The 19,002-nt window shown below is 53.9% G+C and overlaps 1 protein-coding gene across 1 annotated transcript in view; it reads right to left on the reverse strand.

Annotated features, from left to right (window-relative positions):
- SAMD11 (sterile alpha motif domain containing 11) overlaps nucleotides 1-19,002 on the reverse strand; it is a 107,708-nt gene that overhangs the window by 1,849 nt on the left and 86,857 nt on the right. Inside the window, exons 9-13 of the mRNA XM_050322220.1 lie at nucleotides 12,922-13,037; nucleotides 12,482-12,560; nucleotides 11,019-11,734; nucleotides 4,269-4,393; nucleotides 1,176-1,286 (exon numbers count right to left, since the gene is read on the reverse strand). Coding sequence (XP_050178177.1) covers nucleotides 1,176-1,286; nucleotides 4,269-4,393; nucleotides 11,019-11,734; nucleotides 12,482-12,560; nucleotides 12,922-13,037 — 1,147 coding nt within the window. The remainder of the gene's footprint in view (nucleotides 1-1,175; nucleotides 1,287-4,268; nucleotides 4,394-11,018; nucleotides 11,735-12,481; nucleotides 12,561-12,921; nucleotides 13,038-19,002) is intronic.

The raw sequence follows: 19,002 nt of genomic DNA on the forward strand, positions 1-19,002 counted from the left end.
TTCAGCGAGCAGCATCAGTGCTCCCCACTTACCCACCCCCAGCCGTGCCTTATTATAGACCTTTAAACACTATTGATTAAATTGAAGCTGGTTTTTCCAGTTCCAGCCCATATCTCATATTCCCCCCACCCCCACACCCCAAGGCCCATCTCGGGATGTCTGAGAGCTATTTGACGTCCTCTTGGTTGGGTTTTTTTTTTTTGAGAAACATAAAGAGTTTTATTTCCTCCTGAATCGACCCACGGGGAACAATTGCCCACAGAACCTTTTTATTAGCCCCCTCATAAACAGGGAGGGCTGGAGGGAAAGTAGTAAAGTTGCTCTCATTGTTTTAACATAATATAACCAATGTACAGCCCTGTGGGTTTGGGGGACCCGTGCCAGGAGTGTGAGTGTCCCTGTGCACATGGCAAGTCACAGCCACTTCCATGGCACGATTCCCTAGGGAATACACAGCACAGCCTGTGCTTTACATGTGTCACAAGGGATTTTTTTTTTTTTTTCCTGAACATTAAATAGAAAAAAAAAAAAATGAAGCCAGTGGAGATGATGTTCTCCTAGATTTGAGTCCCACTGAGGGGAAATGGAGGCAACTGGAATGGAAATCACCACAGCTGGCTGTGAGGGAGGCAGGAGAACAGCAAAGTCATTTTAGGACAGCAAAGCTCTACGGGCAGGGACTTGGGAACAAAACCATAGAGGGGGGGAAAAAAATGTATTTTGAGAAGAAACATGGCTAAAAAGGCACAACAGCAAACCAGTCTGTGCTGGGGAGGAAATACAGTCCCCTAAAAGAGAACTGGACTAATGCAACCACTACAATTTGCACTTCCAGTGCAGCCAAATCAGCAAGACCGGTAAGTTATGACTGGCAAGAGATAAAAATGTTAGAGAGGCCTGTTCCTGGCACAGCAGAGAAGGGCAAGAGCTGGGTCATTATTCACTGGGGAGGGAAAGGCTCAACAGCTGAGACATTTCTTCCTTTGAAACAGCTGTGACTGGATTTGGGTGAGGATATGGAACGTTTTGAAGGACAGGATCGAGTTTTCTTGAGACAGAATCGCAACACAAATTATTGCTTGATAAATGATATCCAACAAACCCTGTCTCTTGACAGCCCCATTCTGGTGAGGGGACAATTTCTGCTGCCACAGAGGAGATTTTTTTTTTCCTACCTGTGACCTTATCTTCAGGGCAGGCCCCAGTTTCAGCCCCATGTTGTTCAGTAAGTGCTCTTCTGTCAGGAGGGGCAGGGTCTCTCCGTCGATGGCCTGCTCTCGGAATACCTGCAGGGAAGCACAGCACAGGTCCAGGCTCAGAAATGCCACTGACACACACCTGGTGCCCTTGTCCTGCCCTGGCACAGGAGGGCACTGTGGAAAAGGGGAGCTCCAAGAGTGAGGTCAGGCCATATTTACACACCAGAGGTGTTTACGGTCATTTTCCCCCATTTTTTTTTCTTAATGTTGGAATGGGGGGTGAAGTTTCTCATCCCAGGTTTAGCACCCAAACCAGCTGCCCCAAGTGCAACTCTAAGCCCAGTGTTTGGCAGCAGATTTGAGAAGAGTGACACGCCCAGGGGTCCCAACCCCAAAAAGGGCAGAAAACAGGGGGAAAAATTAAATTTTGGCAAGTCCTAGGTCACTCACACTTGTGTGGATATTGGGGAAAAGCTGACCCAGTAGACTCCAAAAGTATTTGCGGTCCTCAGTGAGGCAAATGCCATGGAAAAGGAGGGATGGATTGCTCATGCATTTCCTTCTCAAAGCTGCTAATTCCCAAACAGTCTCCAGGCAAAATACATAAACAGATCTGTGGAGCACATGCTGCAGGTCAGCTGGATTCATGTGCAACACTTCTGTATTTTTTTTTTCCTGTCTCCTCCTTGGCCTCTCAGGTATTCCCACCACCCCTAGAACGCTCGAGCAGCCTGGAGAGTGCAGCCCATCCTGCTCCCAGCACACCCACAGGGATCAGGGAGGATGATTCCTCCTCACTGCTCTGTTTTAACACTCAGCCTTTGCTTTTTTCCCCCCCAATACCAATAAATCTTGCAATATTTATTAGTATAAATACTAATAAATAGTTGGTATTGGTACTGAGAAATACTGCAGTGCCACGGTGCTGAGGGAGGGAGCCCAGTGGGACCACGGAGCGTGGCAGGATCCTACAGGGTGACCTGGCCTTCAGGCAGTGCCATTAACCATGTCAGGGCTCTCTCCCCTCTCCCCATCAGCTGAGGGAAGCAGGACCTGGTGATGTGCACACACAAATGGCAACAGGGCTGGTACAGTCTCAGAAAGCAGCAGTTTCACATCAACACATTAATACCTCCAGCCATGCACAACTGCACCATTTTAACACGTTATTAAAAAGGAAAAAAAAAATCAACCACCTTTGTTTTGCCTCTATCTATCCCAAATGACAGGGTCATGCAAGAGTTTCCCACCTAATATGTGTCCTGTTAGCAAGGTTAAGGTCTGGCTGTGTGGTCTTATTGCTCCATCCTTCACACACGGCACAGGGGATGCTCCCAACAACCTCCTCGGGGTGTTTATTTGCACCAGGAGGTTCCATTTCAAGAGTAAATTTGGTAACTCAGCCACCAGCTCTGGGAGGTGTCACTCAGCTCCTTGTTCTCCTTGCTACCCCACCTGCCTTTCCTCCCTGCATCGACACCCCCTCAGCGTTTTTGCAGCCCCAGCTCACATTTGATGCTCCCCCAAATGAGCTGTGGGGCTGATCCTGCCCTCTCTCCATGCCATGGCTCACACACAGTGTTTCTATTACTAACCACTATGGGAGAGGGGGTTAAATTTACCCCAATATCTTCTTTTCCAGCAGCAGAACCACAGCCTGAAGCCATCCCTTTGGAGCCTGGCAGTGGCTGCTGGAGCCAAGTGGGGTTTTTATTGCTGGCCTCCTCCAGCAGAGCAGCTCAGGGCTGGGGCTGCAGCACATGCTGCTGCTTTTTGACCCAGCAAAACTTGCTACACCAGTTTCTTTTCCCTTCCTCTGCAGCCAGTGTGGCCAGAAGCCAAAAATCCTCCCTTCGCTCGGCACTAAAACACTCCACAAAAAGCCTTAACTTGGGAAAAGCATCCCCTTGGGTGTCCCCCAGATCCACTGCAGAGACAAAGCTGAACACCATCCAGGCCGTGGCGACTTTTTATTTCTTGCTGAAGTTTTTTTTTTCCTGGTTTGCCTGAACCATGTCTCTAAAATGCACAGCATTCCACCCAAACCTTGCAGGGCTTTGCTGGCGGGAGCAGCCCGCAGAGCAGTGCCAGACCTCCCCGGCAGCTGTGGGTTTGGAGAAGGGAACACAGGCAGTCCTACACTCAGAGCCATGGAGCTGGGTCACCCCTGAGCACGGGCATTTTCATTTTCACACAGTAAAAAAAAACCCCAACCTGTTAAACACCCAACCGTGGCACGAAAAACATCACCTTTTAAAGCCTTGAACTCCCACTCGAAGCAACGCGGCCAGGGGGGCGTTTGCAGCAGCTCCCATCTCCCTAAAACCTTTTGTTTGGAATGCACTGGGGAGATTGCTGAACCCCAGCTCTCGATTCCTCCCCCTCTGGTGCACCAGGATGGCGTGGAAGGTGTAAATGGGTGAGATCCTGCTGCGAGGTGGGGGGTGTTAAAGATTCCTGCACTGGCCTGGTTCAGATAAACCACCACACCACAGTGGAAGGGCACTCCACTCATCCTGATCCACTCCCAAGCACAGCCCAAATCCCTGTCACTCCACCTGGGGACAGTTACATGTCCCCCAGTCTCCACAACAAACATTCCCTTCCCTTCCTCTCCCCCAGCAGAGCTGTTTGCTCCAAAGCAGCACTGGCTTTCCAGGTGGTTTTAACAAAGCATGTTGGGATGGGATTAACATCCTCCCTTTTCCAGACCTGTTCTCAGCCCCTGCTGAAAGGCTGAACTGTCCTGAACTCTGGCCCTTTGCCTCTCTACCTCTGCCACTTCCAGTCCCCTCCCTTAGCACACTACATCCTTTCCCAAGCTGCCCAGGAATCCGAGCCCTTGGAGCTTCCCTCAGTGGCACACTGATCACACGCCTTCTCAAGCTCTTCACCAGCAGCAAGTTTAGCAATCCCCTTGGAAAAAAACCCAGAGAGCTTCAAGCCCTGCAGGGCTCCAAGATGCACCTCCTGGGAGGGGCAGTGCAAGTACAACAGGCAGGGAGAGAAGGGGGCTCACAGGGAGGATGTTCCTCCTGCAGGGACCTTCTTGAGCCTGCTCAGATTTACCTGAGTGTACTCGGTGCAGCCAGACAAGTTGGACACGAAGCTGCAAACATCCTCCACCGTCCATTTGCTGATGTCTTCCAGCGCAGGGCTCTCCTCACCATCCAGAAACAGACCTCCCATGGTGCCTGGATTGTTTGGAGTCGAGGAGGATGGGGAGTGGGGGGGGGAATAGGAAGGAGGGGAGGAGAAAGAAACATAAATCATTAAAATCCCACACGGACAACAACTAGCCTGCAATCTGAATATTTTTCTCCAGCCACACATTCATCTTTAATGACCTGTCAATTAAAGCACTGGGCAGGGTCAATTCATAGGCCTCTTCCTCCTGGAGGTCCCTGGCTTAGGGAGGGGGGCCGAGGGGGAGAAGGAAAAATCCGAGCTAATGCATTTCATGTGTTTAATGTTCTTCAGCTGCAAGGGGAGAAAAAATAGGGGGGAGGGGAAGGAAGAGAATAAAAAAAAAAAAAAAAAAACACACAAAAAACCCCACACAAACCCTGAAGGAGTGTTTCTCCACAGGCACCACAAAGCGGAAAACTCTGCCTTGCCCTGTGGGTTCCTCTCCCCCAGCCCTTCTCCTGCCGACGTGCCCCGAATGACAACAGGCCCCCGGTGCGGTGGGAATCGCTCCTTTCCAACCCAGCCCAGCCTGAAATATCCCAGGGGTGGCTCTGCCCCGGGATCTGGCGGGCATCTCTCCTGGCCAGGCGTGTGATGGGTGACAGGGCACGGACAGCAGGGCTCGGGGCGAGCCGAGGTGTCAGCGCTGCCAAACGCAAGGGCGGTTCAGGTCCCAGCCCTGTCAGCACCGAGGAAGGTGATGGGCTCCAAAAAAAGGTGGAGGAGCCCCCCACACCGACCCCCCTGCATCGCCAGTGCCTGACAGCATGGGATGTGTGTGCAGGGAGGAATCCAAAGGGGACTCGGAGAGGAGCTGGAGAGGCACGGGGAATAAATAAAAAATGGGGAGTGGATTACCCAGGATTATCAGGTAGAGAGTTTATGAGGGGTATGAACTGTTCTGCTTCAGGGCACGAAGAAGGACACTACCAGAAATAAATATTTCTCCCAGTGGTCTGTCATGACAAAATTATCTGTGCTGTGGGCTTAGGGTTTTTTTCCCTGATGGATTTGAACAGGGCTGTGGCTGTAACCTCCTGCAGCATCATCCCTGCCCACAGCAGGTGGGACAGTCCTACCCTGCAAGGTAAAGCAGGGTCCAACAAAGTCATGGTGGGGACCACAGGCCCAGAGAACCAGGAGTAGCCAACTCCCTAGGGAACACAGCAGGCCAGAGGGAACAGGCACAGGCAGAGGTGCAGAAGGAGCAGAGCCACACACCACAGCTCCAGGCACATCCAAGGGAACAGGAAAAGCACAGGATCTCCACAGGAAGTTATCATGCCAATAAGATGCTTTTAAAAACAACAGCAGCCTGCCCAAGGAGCAGGCAGACGCTATGTAATCATTTCCACTCCATTTCCGCTCCCAGCTTCCCGCTTCCCTTCCCAGCCTCACCCTCTGTGCCCTTCCCAGGGCTCCACCACCACCACCACCTCCTTGGAAGGTGACAGCACCGTCTCCTTCACCCAAAACCACGGCCCCCCGACCCCCTGCACAGCTCTGGGCAGTCCATGTGCATCCCCCAGGGGCACTGATTGCTCCAGGACCAGCAGCCTCACAGAGAGGGGCCACTGGGACCAGCCACAGCTCCCAAAACTGCCCCTGCACACACAGCCAGTGCATGCAGAAGTTTGCCAGCTCCAGTGCCAGAATGTCTTGGCTGGAGCCACAGGGAGAGGCAGGAACTCCCCAGGGCTCTGGACACAATCCAGAGTAAAATGTTTTTTCAGGAGATCCTGCTTGGGCAGGGAGCTTGGAGCAACTGAGCTCCAGTGGTCCCTCCAACTTCACCCAAGTCTGGGATCCTGCCCAGAAGTTGCTGCCTTTGCCAGCTCTACCCATCCCTCTCTCCCCACCGTGCTCCAGGGACTCGGCCACACCTTTGCAGCCCTCCTTTCCAGCACTTTGCATCAGCCCAGGACTCTCAGGGCACTCACTGCGGGCAACCAGCAGACCTTTCACACCTCCTTCCCATCCTTTCCTTCCCACAGGCACAGGTTCCCTCCCCTCCAGCCTAAGATCAGACTCACTATGCTCTTTTTGCTGCTCCTGGGACAGCCCACTGCTCCCTCCTCACCCCCCTGTGCCCTGCCAGAGCCCGGGCAGCTCCTCACTCTCTTCACACCTTTTTTTTTTCCAGCCAGAAAAACCTTCAAATACTTTTGTGTGTCTGATAACAGAAAACCACCAGCTCTCCTGGGAGCAGGAGCCCATCGGCACAGGAGGTGAAGGAAGAAGCCACTGCCCAAGGGCCAGCAGAGCTGTCCTTCCCCCTGTCACCCCCAGCTACCAGACAGACAGATGGACACGAGCCCTCATTCCCATTCCTATCACATTCCACCTTCCAGGAGACACTCTCAGCTGCTTGTGTTAAAATTCACAAAATGCTCAGGTGGCCGAGGGCTATTTTTTTTCCTCACTTTTTGTCACTTTGTTGGGGGGGGGATTTTTCTTTCCAGGGTGAGGGGAGGGGTGGAATTCTCTTCCTCCGTTTTGGAAGGGTGGCTACAGCCTGGTAAACAGAGGAAGGGAAACTGAACTCAGATTATTCCAGGCACAGTCAGTGCTCGGGCGAGACACCTCCATCTGCAGCCAGAGCATCTCCGAGGGGATCCGACTGCAACAGCCAACTGCTTCAAAATTAGGTACTTCCTTATTCCAAAAGCAGGCCAAGGACTGAATTCCAGCAACACAGTGCTTGGGAATGAACCCTCCAGTCGCCAGCCAGCCTGAACTATGCTCAGGGTTTAAGCTCAGCCTGCACAGAGAGGGGCTGGTCAGTCCCCACCAGCATGGGCAGGGATTTAGCCCAGATGCTGCTCCCACAGCTGGCAGAGAGGAGGAATCCCTCTCCTGCACAGGTGCCTGCAATCCTGGAACCCCACTGGATGAGGGATCACTTTCAGTATCACTGGCACAGCCAGCAGAGCTGGGCCAACAACTCCTGTTCCTCCAGCAGCCTCCCCTCCTCTGTGGTTTTCTCTGCTTTGTCTCCTTCCTGCCCCAGGAGGAGGAAGGGAGAGGTCAGGATGCCCACAAACATACACACACACAGAGCCTGCTGTGTCCAGACTGAGGATAAGGCAGAATCCACTGCATGGGAATATTTTCTACATACCCACACACAGAGAAATATAATAGGGCCAAAATATTTATCTCACACAGAGTTTGTTTTCCCTTCCCATTTGTACCAGGGAATTACTGGTGGAAATATTCTTGGGAAGGGGGAAGGTTAATACCAATACTTTGGGTTCTGGCCTGTTAGCAATTTCTGTGCCACAGAGTGTAAAATCTAGAGGGTGGAAGCCTATTTCCACCAATATTAGTGGCAAAACACCCCTGTTCTCTACCAAAAATCAAGGAGTGACTGGAGAAGAGCTCAGCCTTGGTATCTCCAAAGGCTCGGTTCTGTTGTGAGTACTCAGCACCCTGCAGTCAGGGTTGTAGAGCCTGGTGTCCAGGTGTCCCCCTGCCCTTCTGCTCCCACCTCAGCTCTGAAGCCACCAGCAACAAGCCCCAGAAGGATTTCTGTAGCTGATTACAGCGGTCCCTCCACCTCAGTGTGCATCTGGCTTGTGACGAGTGCAGGTCCAGCCCTGGGCACACCGGTCCCTTCCAATTTTACGGTGCCCTACAGCAGAAGGGCTCCTGTCCTTCCTCCTGTCCCTCCCTGGGAGGATAATGCACCGTCTGCTCCCACCCCTGTGCGTGGCTGCATCCACTCAGCCCGCTCTGGCAGCTCGGAGAATGATAACAAATAGGTGCCAAGCGGCTGGAAGGGACGCACCTTCGATTATAATAATGACATGTCAGCGGCTGCTGCGGGGCTGCGAGGAGGCATAAAGGGCAGCATCCATTCCCTGCCAGGCCTCCTCTGTCTCGCCCCGTGATAAATGATGGTCCAAGAGGCTGGTAATGGATTATGGAGCGTTTCACCAGATGGGGCCCAGCGTGTGGGGACTGGAAAGAATCCATCGTCCCAGGCCGGTGTCGTGTGGACAGGTGTCCACGTAAAAGCCCTCACCACCCATGCTGCAATCCATTTATAATTCCCCTCCCCTCCTCCTCATATCCAGCTGCTCCAGGAACACAAGCCAAAGGCTGGAGGGGGTCATGGGGAGCAGACCTTCTGGCCGTCCCAGCCAGGGAAAAGCTCTGCTGCAGATCCACCAGCCGGGCTGCAGCGGGACCCGCACATCCCAGCCCGTGCTCCTGGCATCGCAGGAGACAACCCAGGTGCCAGCTGGGAGACAACAAAGCGAACCCCCATGGAAGCCAGCCCACCTATGGCTTTAATCAGTTTTGCTACCACTCTCTAACCCCTCTCCCTGTGCCTGCAACCCCCTTCCCTCCCTCCCGCCGGAGAGGTCACGGAGCGGCACGGCAAGGTTTGCGTTAATTGCTCTCCAGACTGCAGATCAATAGAAGGATTTTAGCCTCCTGCACACTCCATCCTTCACCTTTTCCAGAGGACGGGGCTGGAGGAGGGAGGTGGGAGGGAGGAGGAGGAGGAGGAGGGGAGCAAGGCTGCTGAAACCTTGACGAGATGAGGTCATCGAGCAGCCGCCAGATCCCCAGAAGGCAGCTCAGGGAATCGACCCGGCTCCGGCTGCCTCATCGATATGCTTCCCAGTAGGGACAGAAAACAGCTCTCTGCCTCCAGGGGAGCCTCCCTTTGCTGGAAGACCAGAGGAACTGCCTGAAACTCAGGGGTCATTTTCAGCTGGATGCTTCCCAACCCCCTCTCCTCTCCTCCCTCTCGGCTCTTCCTCTTGGCCTGCCACATTACCTGCCTTGCTTAGGTGGTCACTTTATCATTCCAGCCTCCAGTGCAGGGCACAACATCACATCCCTCCGGGCCTAAAGAGCAGTCTTTGTGCAGAACAGGGCTACAGGAACTGTCTGGCGCCAGGGAGAGGTGGGCTCAGTCCAGCCTGTCTGTCCTCAGGTGCTCTGTGCTCCCCAAGGGCCACAGAGGAACATGTTTTTCCACCGACACACATTACACCCCAGCACGCCCTGGGATCGCTGCAGCTCTTGGATCGATAGAAACCCTCAATATTTCAGTTGCTGGACTCCCAGCTCCCCCATCGACCCGTTGTGCTGCATCGAACAAGACGCCCTGTCTTCCCAAGGCTTTTCAGGTGAGAGGTTTTGCTATGGAGCTGAGCACAACGGGGCCTGAACCCCGCAGGCGGGCAGGATTAACAGCCCCAGCACCGTGTGAAGCCAGCCAGAAGCCAAAGAGCCCTCAGGAAAAGACCTACAGCCCTGGAACAGGTTCCACAAATCAGAAGTGCCTGAAAAGCGGGCAGTGAAACACAGCCCTGATCTGTGCCGGGGCCCCAAGACACGGCGGTGATATAAATTCGAAGTGATAATAATAAATGGCCTATTACAGTAACTCACACATTGCTGGGGGGAGGGAGGAAACCCATCCACATCCCAGGCCTCCCTGCAGAGCCTCACACAAGCCACGAGCACCACGGAGCCGCGCCTTTCCCCTTTTAATGGCCGGGAGAAAAAGGCTCCTGCGAGGAAGCCTCAGCAGCCCAAGGCAGCAGGAATATTTATCATCCTGGCCACCTGCCTGTCACAGAAAAATCACTTCCTCCTCCCTGGTTGGAAGGCAGCTCTAATGAGTGATGGGCAGCCACGATCGCAGCCACGGCCGCTCTTTGCACGGAGAACAGGCAGCCTCAGAGACCCACATGCCATCTCCACACCCCCTCCCTCCTCCATGAGGCAGGAGGTCCCACCTCCTGCTAATTGCTCAGACAAGTAATTAGCTGAGGCAGATTTTGGCTCCTGGCACCCTGCCCTGCCCAGCTACCAGGCTTTGAGACCCCCCTGCTTTGCATCACCCTGCTCCAGCTGTGCCTTTGCTGCCCAAGGAACTGTGCCAGTGGGGACCACAGTGAATTCCCTGCCTGCCTGTGCCACCCAACAGGCACCAATCCAGCTATCCCAGTGCCTGTGACACCGAGCAATACACCACAGGCAGGGGAAAGAGCCCATCCACCTCTGCCCTGGAAAAGGGGCGCAGCAGTGGTTACTCTGACAGCTCCCTGCAGCTGTTAATAGCTGTTGCTGCCTCTCCCTGAAGCTCTCTGTAATTTACTGGTGTCTGCCCGAGATGCCAAAGGAGGCCCAAGCAACTGCAAGATCCCTTAGTCCATCATTTTGGGGACTTCCCTTCTCATGTGCTCACTCCATCCCTGCTGGCCACTCTTTGCTTTGCTTTGCCCTTGATTTACTTCACTGCAAACAGACAAGTCCTTCATATTAATTAAAAGAAGGTTTTTGGTTCCCTGAAGAGAAGCACAGAATCACTTAGGTTGGAGAAGACCTCCAAGACCATCGAGTCCAACCTCTGAACAATCCCTACCTTGTCAACCAGACCAGAGCACTGCCACGCTCCTTGAACAACTTCAGGGATGGGCACTCCACCACCTCCCCCGGGCACCCCATCCCAACATTTAACACGAAAAAAAAACCCCCAAAATTTTCCTTTTGAAGAAAACGACGGAAAGTCGAGAAAGCAAAACTTGCAACCACACTGCAGAACGAGAGGTGAGGGGTGTGTGGGGGGAAAAGAGCTGCAAAACACGTGCCTGGCGCACTCACCTGCGTGGAAGTAGGGGCTCATGGTGTAGGGGAACCCGAAGGGCAGCGGCTGAGGCGGCGGGATGGAGGCCGGCGGGAGGTACTTCACCTCGGCCTTGGTGATGCCCGGGCCGAGCAGATGGCTGGGGGACTCTGCGCTCGAGGAGCTGCAGGGGGCATTCTGGGCAGCGCCCGCCTCGCCCATCTCCTTGGCCCCCTCACACGCCTTGCCCGCCTCCTTGCACTCCTTGAGCTCCGCGGCCGAGCCGCCGCCGCCGCCCTCGGCCTTCAGGCTCTCGGGCTTCTCGTCGCTCACGTCCGCGTCGCTCTCCGAGTCCTTCATCTCCTCGTCGTTACAGTCCTGGGCCCCGTCCCGCGCCCGGGGCTCCGCCGGCTCCTTGGCCTCGCCGGCGCCCTGGGGCTCGGCGCGGTGCTGCGCGGCTTTGCGGCTGCCCCGCCGGGGCTGCTCCTTGGGCGGCGTGGAGGAGCTGGCGCCGGGCACGGCGGGGTTGAGGGACAGCAGCGGGGTGTTGTTGTGCCGCAGCACCAGCATGGCGTTCCGCCGGGACAGCTCCTCCCGCAGCGGGTGCCCCTCGGGGATGTCGTGCACGTTGCGCAGGGCCGGGTGGTCCGGGGGCAGCCCCGGGTGCAGGCTCAGGGGGTCTCCGGCCAGCAGCCTCTGGCGGTGGAGGTTCTCCAGCTCCTTCTGGCGGATGATCTCGGCCGACATCTCCAACCTGGGTGGGGAGAGGCAGAGGGGATAACGTTGGCAGTGACTCGCCCCCATCCTCGCTGAGCCACCTTGCTGGTTCACCTCAGCCACCTCATTTAAGGGTGCCCTCAGCCTTAAGAAAACCACAGTGTGGGAGGGGTGGGCATGGAGAGGTTCAGGACAGGGCTAGGGGATCTTTCAGAGCAAATATTAACATTCTTGTGACTGTGTGAATTTTCTTCTGGTAGCTTTTTTCTCTCTCCACTGCAGATTCTGATCTACTGAACAAATGTGCAGTAAGTGTGAAAATATTCCAAACCAGGTCCCTTTCCAAATAGAGTTATTTTTAAATGTCCTGTTACAGAGCATCAGACTTTTTGCTTGGACTTTCCTCTACAGTGTGTGATCATTGTAGTGCAGCAATGACCTGTATTAGGACTTGCTACTTTCATGTCTTGGGTTGGGCTTAATGTGTTAAATAATGTGATGCTGCCAGCCTTGCTTGTGAAGGGAGTATTTGGTCTTGCCTTATGCCATTAATGGTGCATTCCATGGGACTAGACCCAACACCACAAGATGAACATGCCTTCTTCTTCCTTCTGGGAGAATTTTGTGTGTCAGTCCCACTTTATCTGTGCTCCACACCCACACAGTGTTTCCCCTGGTCTCACTTGGACACTGCTCTGTCACCTGGGCACTACTCACCCCACACAGCACCCACTCCACTGCTGATGGGAAAGGAAGGAAAAATCCAGCCCTCTCCCACTCTCACCTGGCCAGGTTTTGCTTTCGTAGCATCTCCTGCTGCCGTGCAAACATCTCCGCTTGTGCCGGCTGGAGGAACCCGTAACCTGGGGACAGAGAGAACAGCACTCTGGGGTTATTTTATCTCAGCACTGACTCTTTGCTACTTCAGGCCAGCTCTCCAGAGGGCTGGCTTAGAAAGGAAAGGGCAACTGAGTGCTGCTTTCTGCTCTAGAGCCCATCCTCACTCCCACGGCAGCACAGCCTGTGGTTGAAACACAGGACACAGGGAGGTTGGTGGAGACTAAAAATGGGCAGCCAAAGCAACTGCTCCTACTGCTGCAAAACCAGGGTGAAGCCAGCACAACAGTCAGGGGGAGACACAGAAAGTGTGCCTGGGCTGTTTGGGTGGAGGTCAGTTTGTCTCAGCCCGCCCTGGCTGCCCACAAACGTTACCTGTGCACTCACCTGGCGTCTGGCACAGCGCCGAAGGCACCCCGAGGAAGGGAGGTCTCAAGTGGGGCCCCAGGGCAATGTGGGGAGCGTTCTGGGGTGAGAGCAGAGGCGGTGGGTGCGATATCTCCCTGCAGAAATCAGAAATTAAAAGAGTACATTGAAAACCTGGTGGAGGCTCCATCCAAAGGGCCCCGGCTCAGGAGGCACAGGCAGGAGAGGTGGATGTGGAAGTGCCATGGGGCCAGCGGGAAGGAGCCTTGCTGGAGCAGGGGTGGGTGATGTTGGTCAGAATGGGCAGAGCAGATGCCAGGTGGTAAGTCAGCTGGAGGAGGTAGGTTTGAGTGGTGGGAAGGGGACAATGCCTAGAAGCAAGGCAGGTAGCACTTGCTTGCAGCAGGGGGGGAAAAAGGCAAGAAAAAGAAAAAAAAAAAAAAAAAAAAGGCAGGAAGGGAATAAGAGCCAAGGTCTCTTCCATTAGTCAAATCTGCCCTGGGAGCCTGCAAGCAAATCTGCTTTCCGGCTGCACGTCTCTTAATTCCTTTTGATGGCCACTTACAACATTATTACCTTCACCAGGGCATCCAGAGGCAAAGCCAAGTGCTGTGCCGTTTATTTTCATTTTACAGTATCTCCCTGTAAAATCTGCATCGGGAGAGACTGGAGGGCAAGAGAAAGGGAGCCAGAAGGTGCCTGTGACTTTGCATCAAACAGACCACATGCACAACCACGCTGCCCATTTCAAAAGGGGGGGTGACATGGGAGGGTGGGATGAGGACTCCCAGCTGTCCCATGCGGTTGGGGTTGGATTAACACCGTGAAAAGCCAGATAAGGACTCTTTAGGGGGTGAGGTGGGCAAGGAGAGATGTTCCCAGTGTGGTTTTACCCCCACTCGGTGCAACAGCCACTACAAAACGCTGATCCACGGCTGAGATCCCCCTCCAAAATTCCTCCTGGCTTACCCCCTCGCCCATCTCTTCCTCCCCTTTCTCCCTTCCCCTGGCTGCCTCCACGGCTCTCCTTCCCCCCTCTTCCTCCTCCTCCTCCTCCTCCTCCTTCCCTCCCCTAGCTCTCCTCTAAACTAATTGCACAGCTCGCTGTGTCTGGAGGAGAGCCACGGATCGATCGGTCGCTGTTGAAATGTTAATGCTAATCGTATAACCGCTCCGCCAGCACCTCGCACTCCGCTGGCAGCTCCAATTAATCTCAGGTAACGCAGCGCCTGACCTTCGGCTCCGAGCCGGGGCAGCAGCCAAGCGATGCTTATGTAATTACACCATGAAGTGTGTAATCACCTGCCCTAATCCCCGAGGCCTCACAATTAGCCGAGGCCCCCCGGTCGCCGGGGCTGCCAAGTGCTTTTTTGCCACCCCGGACAGCCCGCGGATGAATAACGGACAATTAAAGCGGCGTGACGGGGGCTCCGAGGTGTCCGCTCGATCGTAATTAGCTGTAATCACGGGGAGACGAGCCCGGGCAGACGTGCTGTTCGTTTTATAAGAAGCAATTTAGGGAAATCAAGTCGCTTTTAACCCGTTCGGTGGCCGGGCGAGCAGCCTCGCCCCCGTCAAGATGCAGAAAAGGGGGGTCCTGCAGGAGGGTCCCGAAGCCCCAGGTGGGGGCAGCCCAAAGGGGATGCTAAAAAAAACAAAGGAGCTTCCTGATTTTGGCCAAGAACACACAGTCTGTGCCCAGGAAGGGCAGTGTTTGATGGGGATCAGGACCGAGCACCGGAAAATAAATGGTTCCCTCTTTGGTGGCAGCCCGGTGTTTATCAGAGGTTGTTTTTATGCTTTAATGTTGTGCTAATGGGCATAACTTTGATCCCTCAGGAATTCACATCTGATTGAGACTCTCTGCAGTTCATTCCCTCAGACCTCTCCTCGGAGCTTCCCTGCCCTCTGGGGCCTGGGATCAGCCCCTGGTTTGGGCTGGCCAGTGAGGGGTGCCCGGGTGGGGAAGGGGATGCAGCAAAGGGACAAAGCTCCTGGCTCCAATCCCAGTGGCAGGAACAGGGCTGAGCACAGCAGGGGTGACTTCAGACTGAGAAGTCAGGTGCTGCCTCCGTTCCACACATGCCAAAGGCTTGGAAAATTCAGGGAGGTGCATTCACACGTGCTGTCACCGTGCCACAGAGACCCTGGCACTGTCCTCTCAGCAGCCCTGGAGCTCCCCACCAAACAATCCCACCACAGGGAAGCACTGCTGGTGAGGCCAAGGAACAAGAGCAGCCCAAGGTCCCACACCACACCTCTGGAGCCCGGCCTGAAGTCAGAGAAGGGAGGCTGCAGATGGCCCAACATGAAGGGGTCGTTGCACCTCTCCTGTTGTCCCCCTCGACACTCAGCATCAATCCCCAGCAGCACAGAGCTCAAAAAGCCAGCAGGCGTGCTCATAAATATTTAGGAAACAAGGGACTCTTCTCCCTGCAGGCATCCTGCTGCTCCACAGCTCCTGCTGCAGTGCCCTGAGGAGCATCTCACCTCCGTGTGAGACCCTGGACAGACGCTTCCTGCCATCCCACAAACCCAACCCTCTGGACACAGAACCTGTTGGAGCCTGCCACTGCTCCCTCCCAGCCCATCTGCCTGGTATTTGGCACGCAGACCTGGCACAGGAGGGAGGCAGTACCACCAGGTCGTGTCCTGGCACGGAGCTGGGAAGCCCTCCCAGGCTGCCTGGTGCAGATACAGCCAATTTGCTTCCAAGCCAGCTTGGAAAAGAACTGGCAACCCGAGGAGTAAAAAGCCCCGGAGACTTTAACAAAGGCTGCTGTGCTTTTAGACAGACATGCAGCACAACACTAATCCTTGCATCCTTTCCCAGGTATGTACCAGCCTTCAACCCCTCCATTAAATTCCTTCCTCCTCTTCCTCCACCACTCAAAGGGCAGAATTACAGCCCCATATTCTGAGAACCTGAATTTAGCCCCTGGCAATTATATCTGATAAGCCTTGTCCTTACCTTGCAGAGAGCAGTTCTGTGTTACTGCATATTCCTCCCCCCAACCCCCTTTTCTTTTTTTCCCCCCCTAATATGCCAGCTGGAGGCTTGTGAGCAGGGTATTAGGGGATTTGCACTGCATGCTGCTAAATTTGATATGTCCTTTAACAGGAGACAAATGGTTCACAAGGCTTAAAAAGTATTGACTTTTCTTTAACAATAAGCACTAATGGCCTTCAAATAATCAATATTTAAAGTCATTATGGGGTTACACATTATACTGTTAAAACCAAGCCTTTCACTTTAACCCCATCATATCCTCCCAAGCCCAGAGCAATGCTCCCCCCCTGACTCCATCCAAGCTTCCAAGGGAAGGCTCGGAGCACAGGCTGTGACTGGAGATGTGAGAGGGTCAGGAAATGCAGATTGAAACCGGCAAGGCATGGAAATAAATTTAGAACGGATGGAAGAAGGGGGGGAAAAAAAAAAAAAAGAATGCATGAAAGCTCTGCTTTCTCCTGCTCTGCATTTGATAGGAAGAGACACTTTAAACCCGAGGTAATAGGCAGGCAGGCAGCACACAGCTCCTCGCTGCTCTGCCATCCCCAGACACTGTGCCAGGAAGGGAAAAATAAATAAAATGAAAGGGACTTTCTAAAAATGGTGTTTGGGATTTCCAGGCAGGAAAAGACACGCGCTGGAGCTGCCCTTCTAGGGCAGCAACGAGGTCTGGACACGGAGAGACAGCCTGGTTTGTGCTGCCCGGGGAAGTCACTCCCTCAAAATCCAAACTGGTGCTAAAACCAAATTAGTTAAATCAGGTCAAAGCTCTTTGGCCTTTGCTCTGCATAACATTCAGCCAGCTGGGATCTGCTGAGGATCCCTCCAGTGCAAAATCGGAAAATCAGAATATTCAGAGCAGAGAGGGGGATGCAAGGCTGGAGTGGGTAAGAGGAGGGGAGAGACAGTGCCCAGAGAGCACAGGAGGATGTGCCCAAGGAGCCAGGAGTGAAAAGGAAAGCCTCCAAAAAAACAGGGGGGAGGAATTAGGTGGTGAAAGAACAAATCATAGCAACAGCAGATGGAAAGAACTCCATCCAAAAACCCTTGCTGGGTATTTTGGGCACATCTCTGCTCAGAGAAAGCCTCTGGCTGATGCACGATGTCTGTCAGCTCTGCAAGGGAAGGGCCATGAGAGCCTCTCTGAGACTCTGTGGCTCCCATTCCCAGAGCACTCCAGCCAAAGGGCTCAGCTTCCCAGGACCCTGGAGATGAGGATGCTGATGGCATCTCAGGCAGGCAGTCTTTCTCATTCCTTGGCATTCCTCCTGCCTTCTCCTGTAACTGCCTGTGGTCCTGGAGTGCCCCTAATGCTGGATACAGACAGCCCCAGAGCCAGCTGAGGGCTTGTACCAAGGACCTGCCTCAACTCCTGCCCTTCCTCTGACCGGGCTCGAGAGAGGGGTAGGTCCCCATCCCCACCCCAGCCCAACTCCTAACCCAGACCTGATGCATCACATTCAGCCAGCGAGCTTCACCCCACTGCTCCCACCCAGTCAGTTCCTTCTGTTTGCAGGGCACGAAAGAGTTTCCTTCCAGGGGGAGAACACAAGTGTCCCCCAGGCTCCAGACACACACACACACCAGCCTGCTCGCAGAGAGGCACCCAGACGAGCACCTTGGGTGAGAACATGCCAGGCTAAACGACCCCAGCGAAACCAAGCGCTCTGCCAGCAAAGCTTGGAGACAGGATCCAGGGGGTGGGATCCAAGAAGCTCTGCAGGGCACAGACATCTGCCATTTCTGCAGGAGACGCAGCAGTTTGGAGGAGGGAAGTGCTCCAGGCTGGAGCAGCTACAGTGGCACCTTTTAGCTGTTCCCTTTCCTCTTCCAAGTCTTTTTATAACGCTGAGCTCAACAATCCTTTCAAACGAACCACCAGGCCCTGGCACTCCGTAATCCGAGTCTGAATCCATCTAGGAAGGATCTAGGAAACCAAAACCATGAAACCAAGTGGGTTCTCCTGCCTGTGGCCTGAGTCTACTTTTGGCAAGATGTCTCAGTTTTACCAACTCTTTGCTGGAGCAAAGAGGTGAAGTGGCCACCATGCCACTAAAAGGACCTTTTAGCCTGGTCCAAGAAAATCCACATCCATGTGTTTGTGTGTACATGTGTGCATCATCCCCTCAAAGCCACTACTCACTGCCTGCCTTGTCCTTAGTGTCATTAAACCTCCCAGCCTGTTTCTGACCAGCAAAAATGGGTGATAATTAGTTGGTGGATGTCTGAACACACCCACCTTCCCACTGTTCCCTGTCTCAGACCCACCCTCACCCCTGGAAACGGGAAAAACTGTATGTGTAGTCCTCATTATCAGGCAAGTTCTCTGCATTCCTGTCTTTGCAAAAACATCAGCACTGCCCTGATGAATAAAACTGGGTCACCAGTGTGGGTTTCCCCCCCCTTTGCTTTGCCAGACATAATGGTTGAAGTGGCTAATTATTCTTGCCCACAAAGCTGCTGCACCTGAGAGCTGACCTGATCCCCACAGATCTCCCGATAGGAAGCTGAAATGGAATTTTAACACCATGCCAAACAGTTCACATCCCCCTGCATCATGTGTTATTACTTCTGCTCCTGGGAAAGGAGACGCTGTAAATCTACCCACAGTTTTGCCTACGAACATGAAGCAGCTTCTTCCACTGCCTCCTCCTCTGTCAGCGCCCACCTGAACCTCTGGAAAATTCTGTACCTTCATAATAAAGGTGCACAGAGGCTGCTGTGATTTACCCTGTTGACAAAGACCATGGCAGACAAGCACAAAACCCAAGGCTAGCAGGGAATGGAAGGGAGAAATTACCCCACACAGAACTTGACTGTGTCATAACACACGGCCACAGCTTCTCCTGGCACTCCTAAAAACACCTGTGGGGGTTTTGGCTGAACAGCCAGGATCAGTTTGCACAGGACAGCTCCAAACAGGTCACTTCTGAGTGGGAGCAGAGGGATGCAAGTGGACCCTCAGTGATGCTCAGGTGGCTGCAGAGCTCTGGGGAGAATTAACAACCTTGTGAACCAATCACAGAATGGTTTGGGTTGGAAGGGACCTTAAAAATCATCGAGTTCCAATCCCCTGCCACGGGCAGGGACAC

The sequence above is a fragment of the Myiozetetes cayanensis genome, unplaced genomic scaffold (assembly GCF_022539395.1).
Source record: "Myiozetetes cayanensis isolate MyiCay16 unplaced genomic scaffold, myiCay2020 scf28, whole genome shotgun sequence".
NCBI lineage: Eukaryota > Metazoa > Chordata > Aves > Passeriformes > Tyrannidae > Myiozetetes > Myiozetetes cayanensis.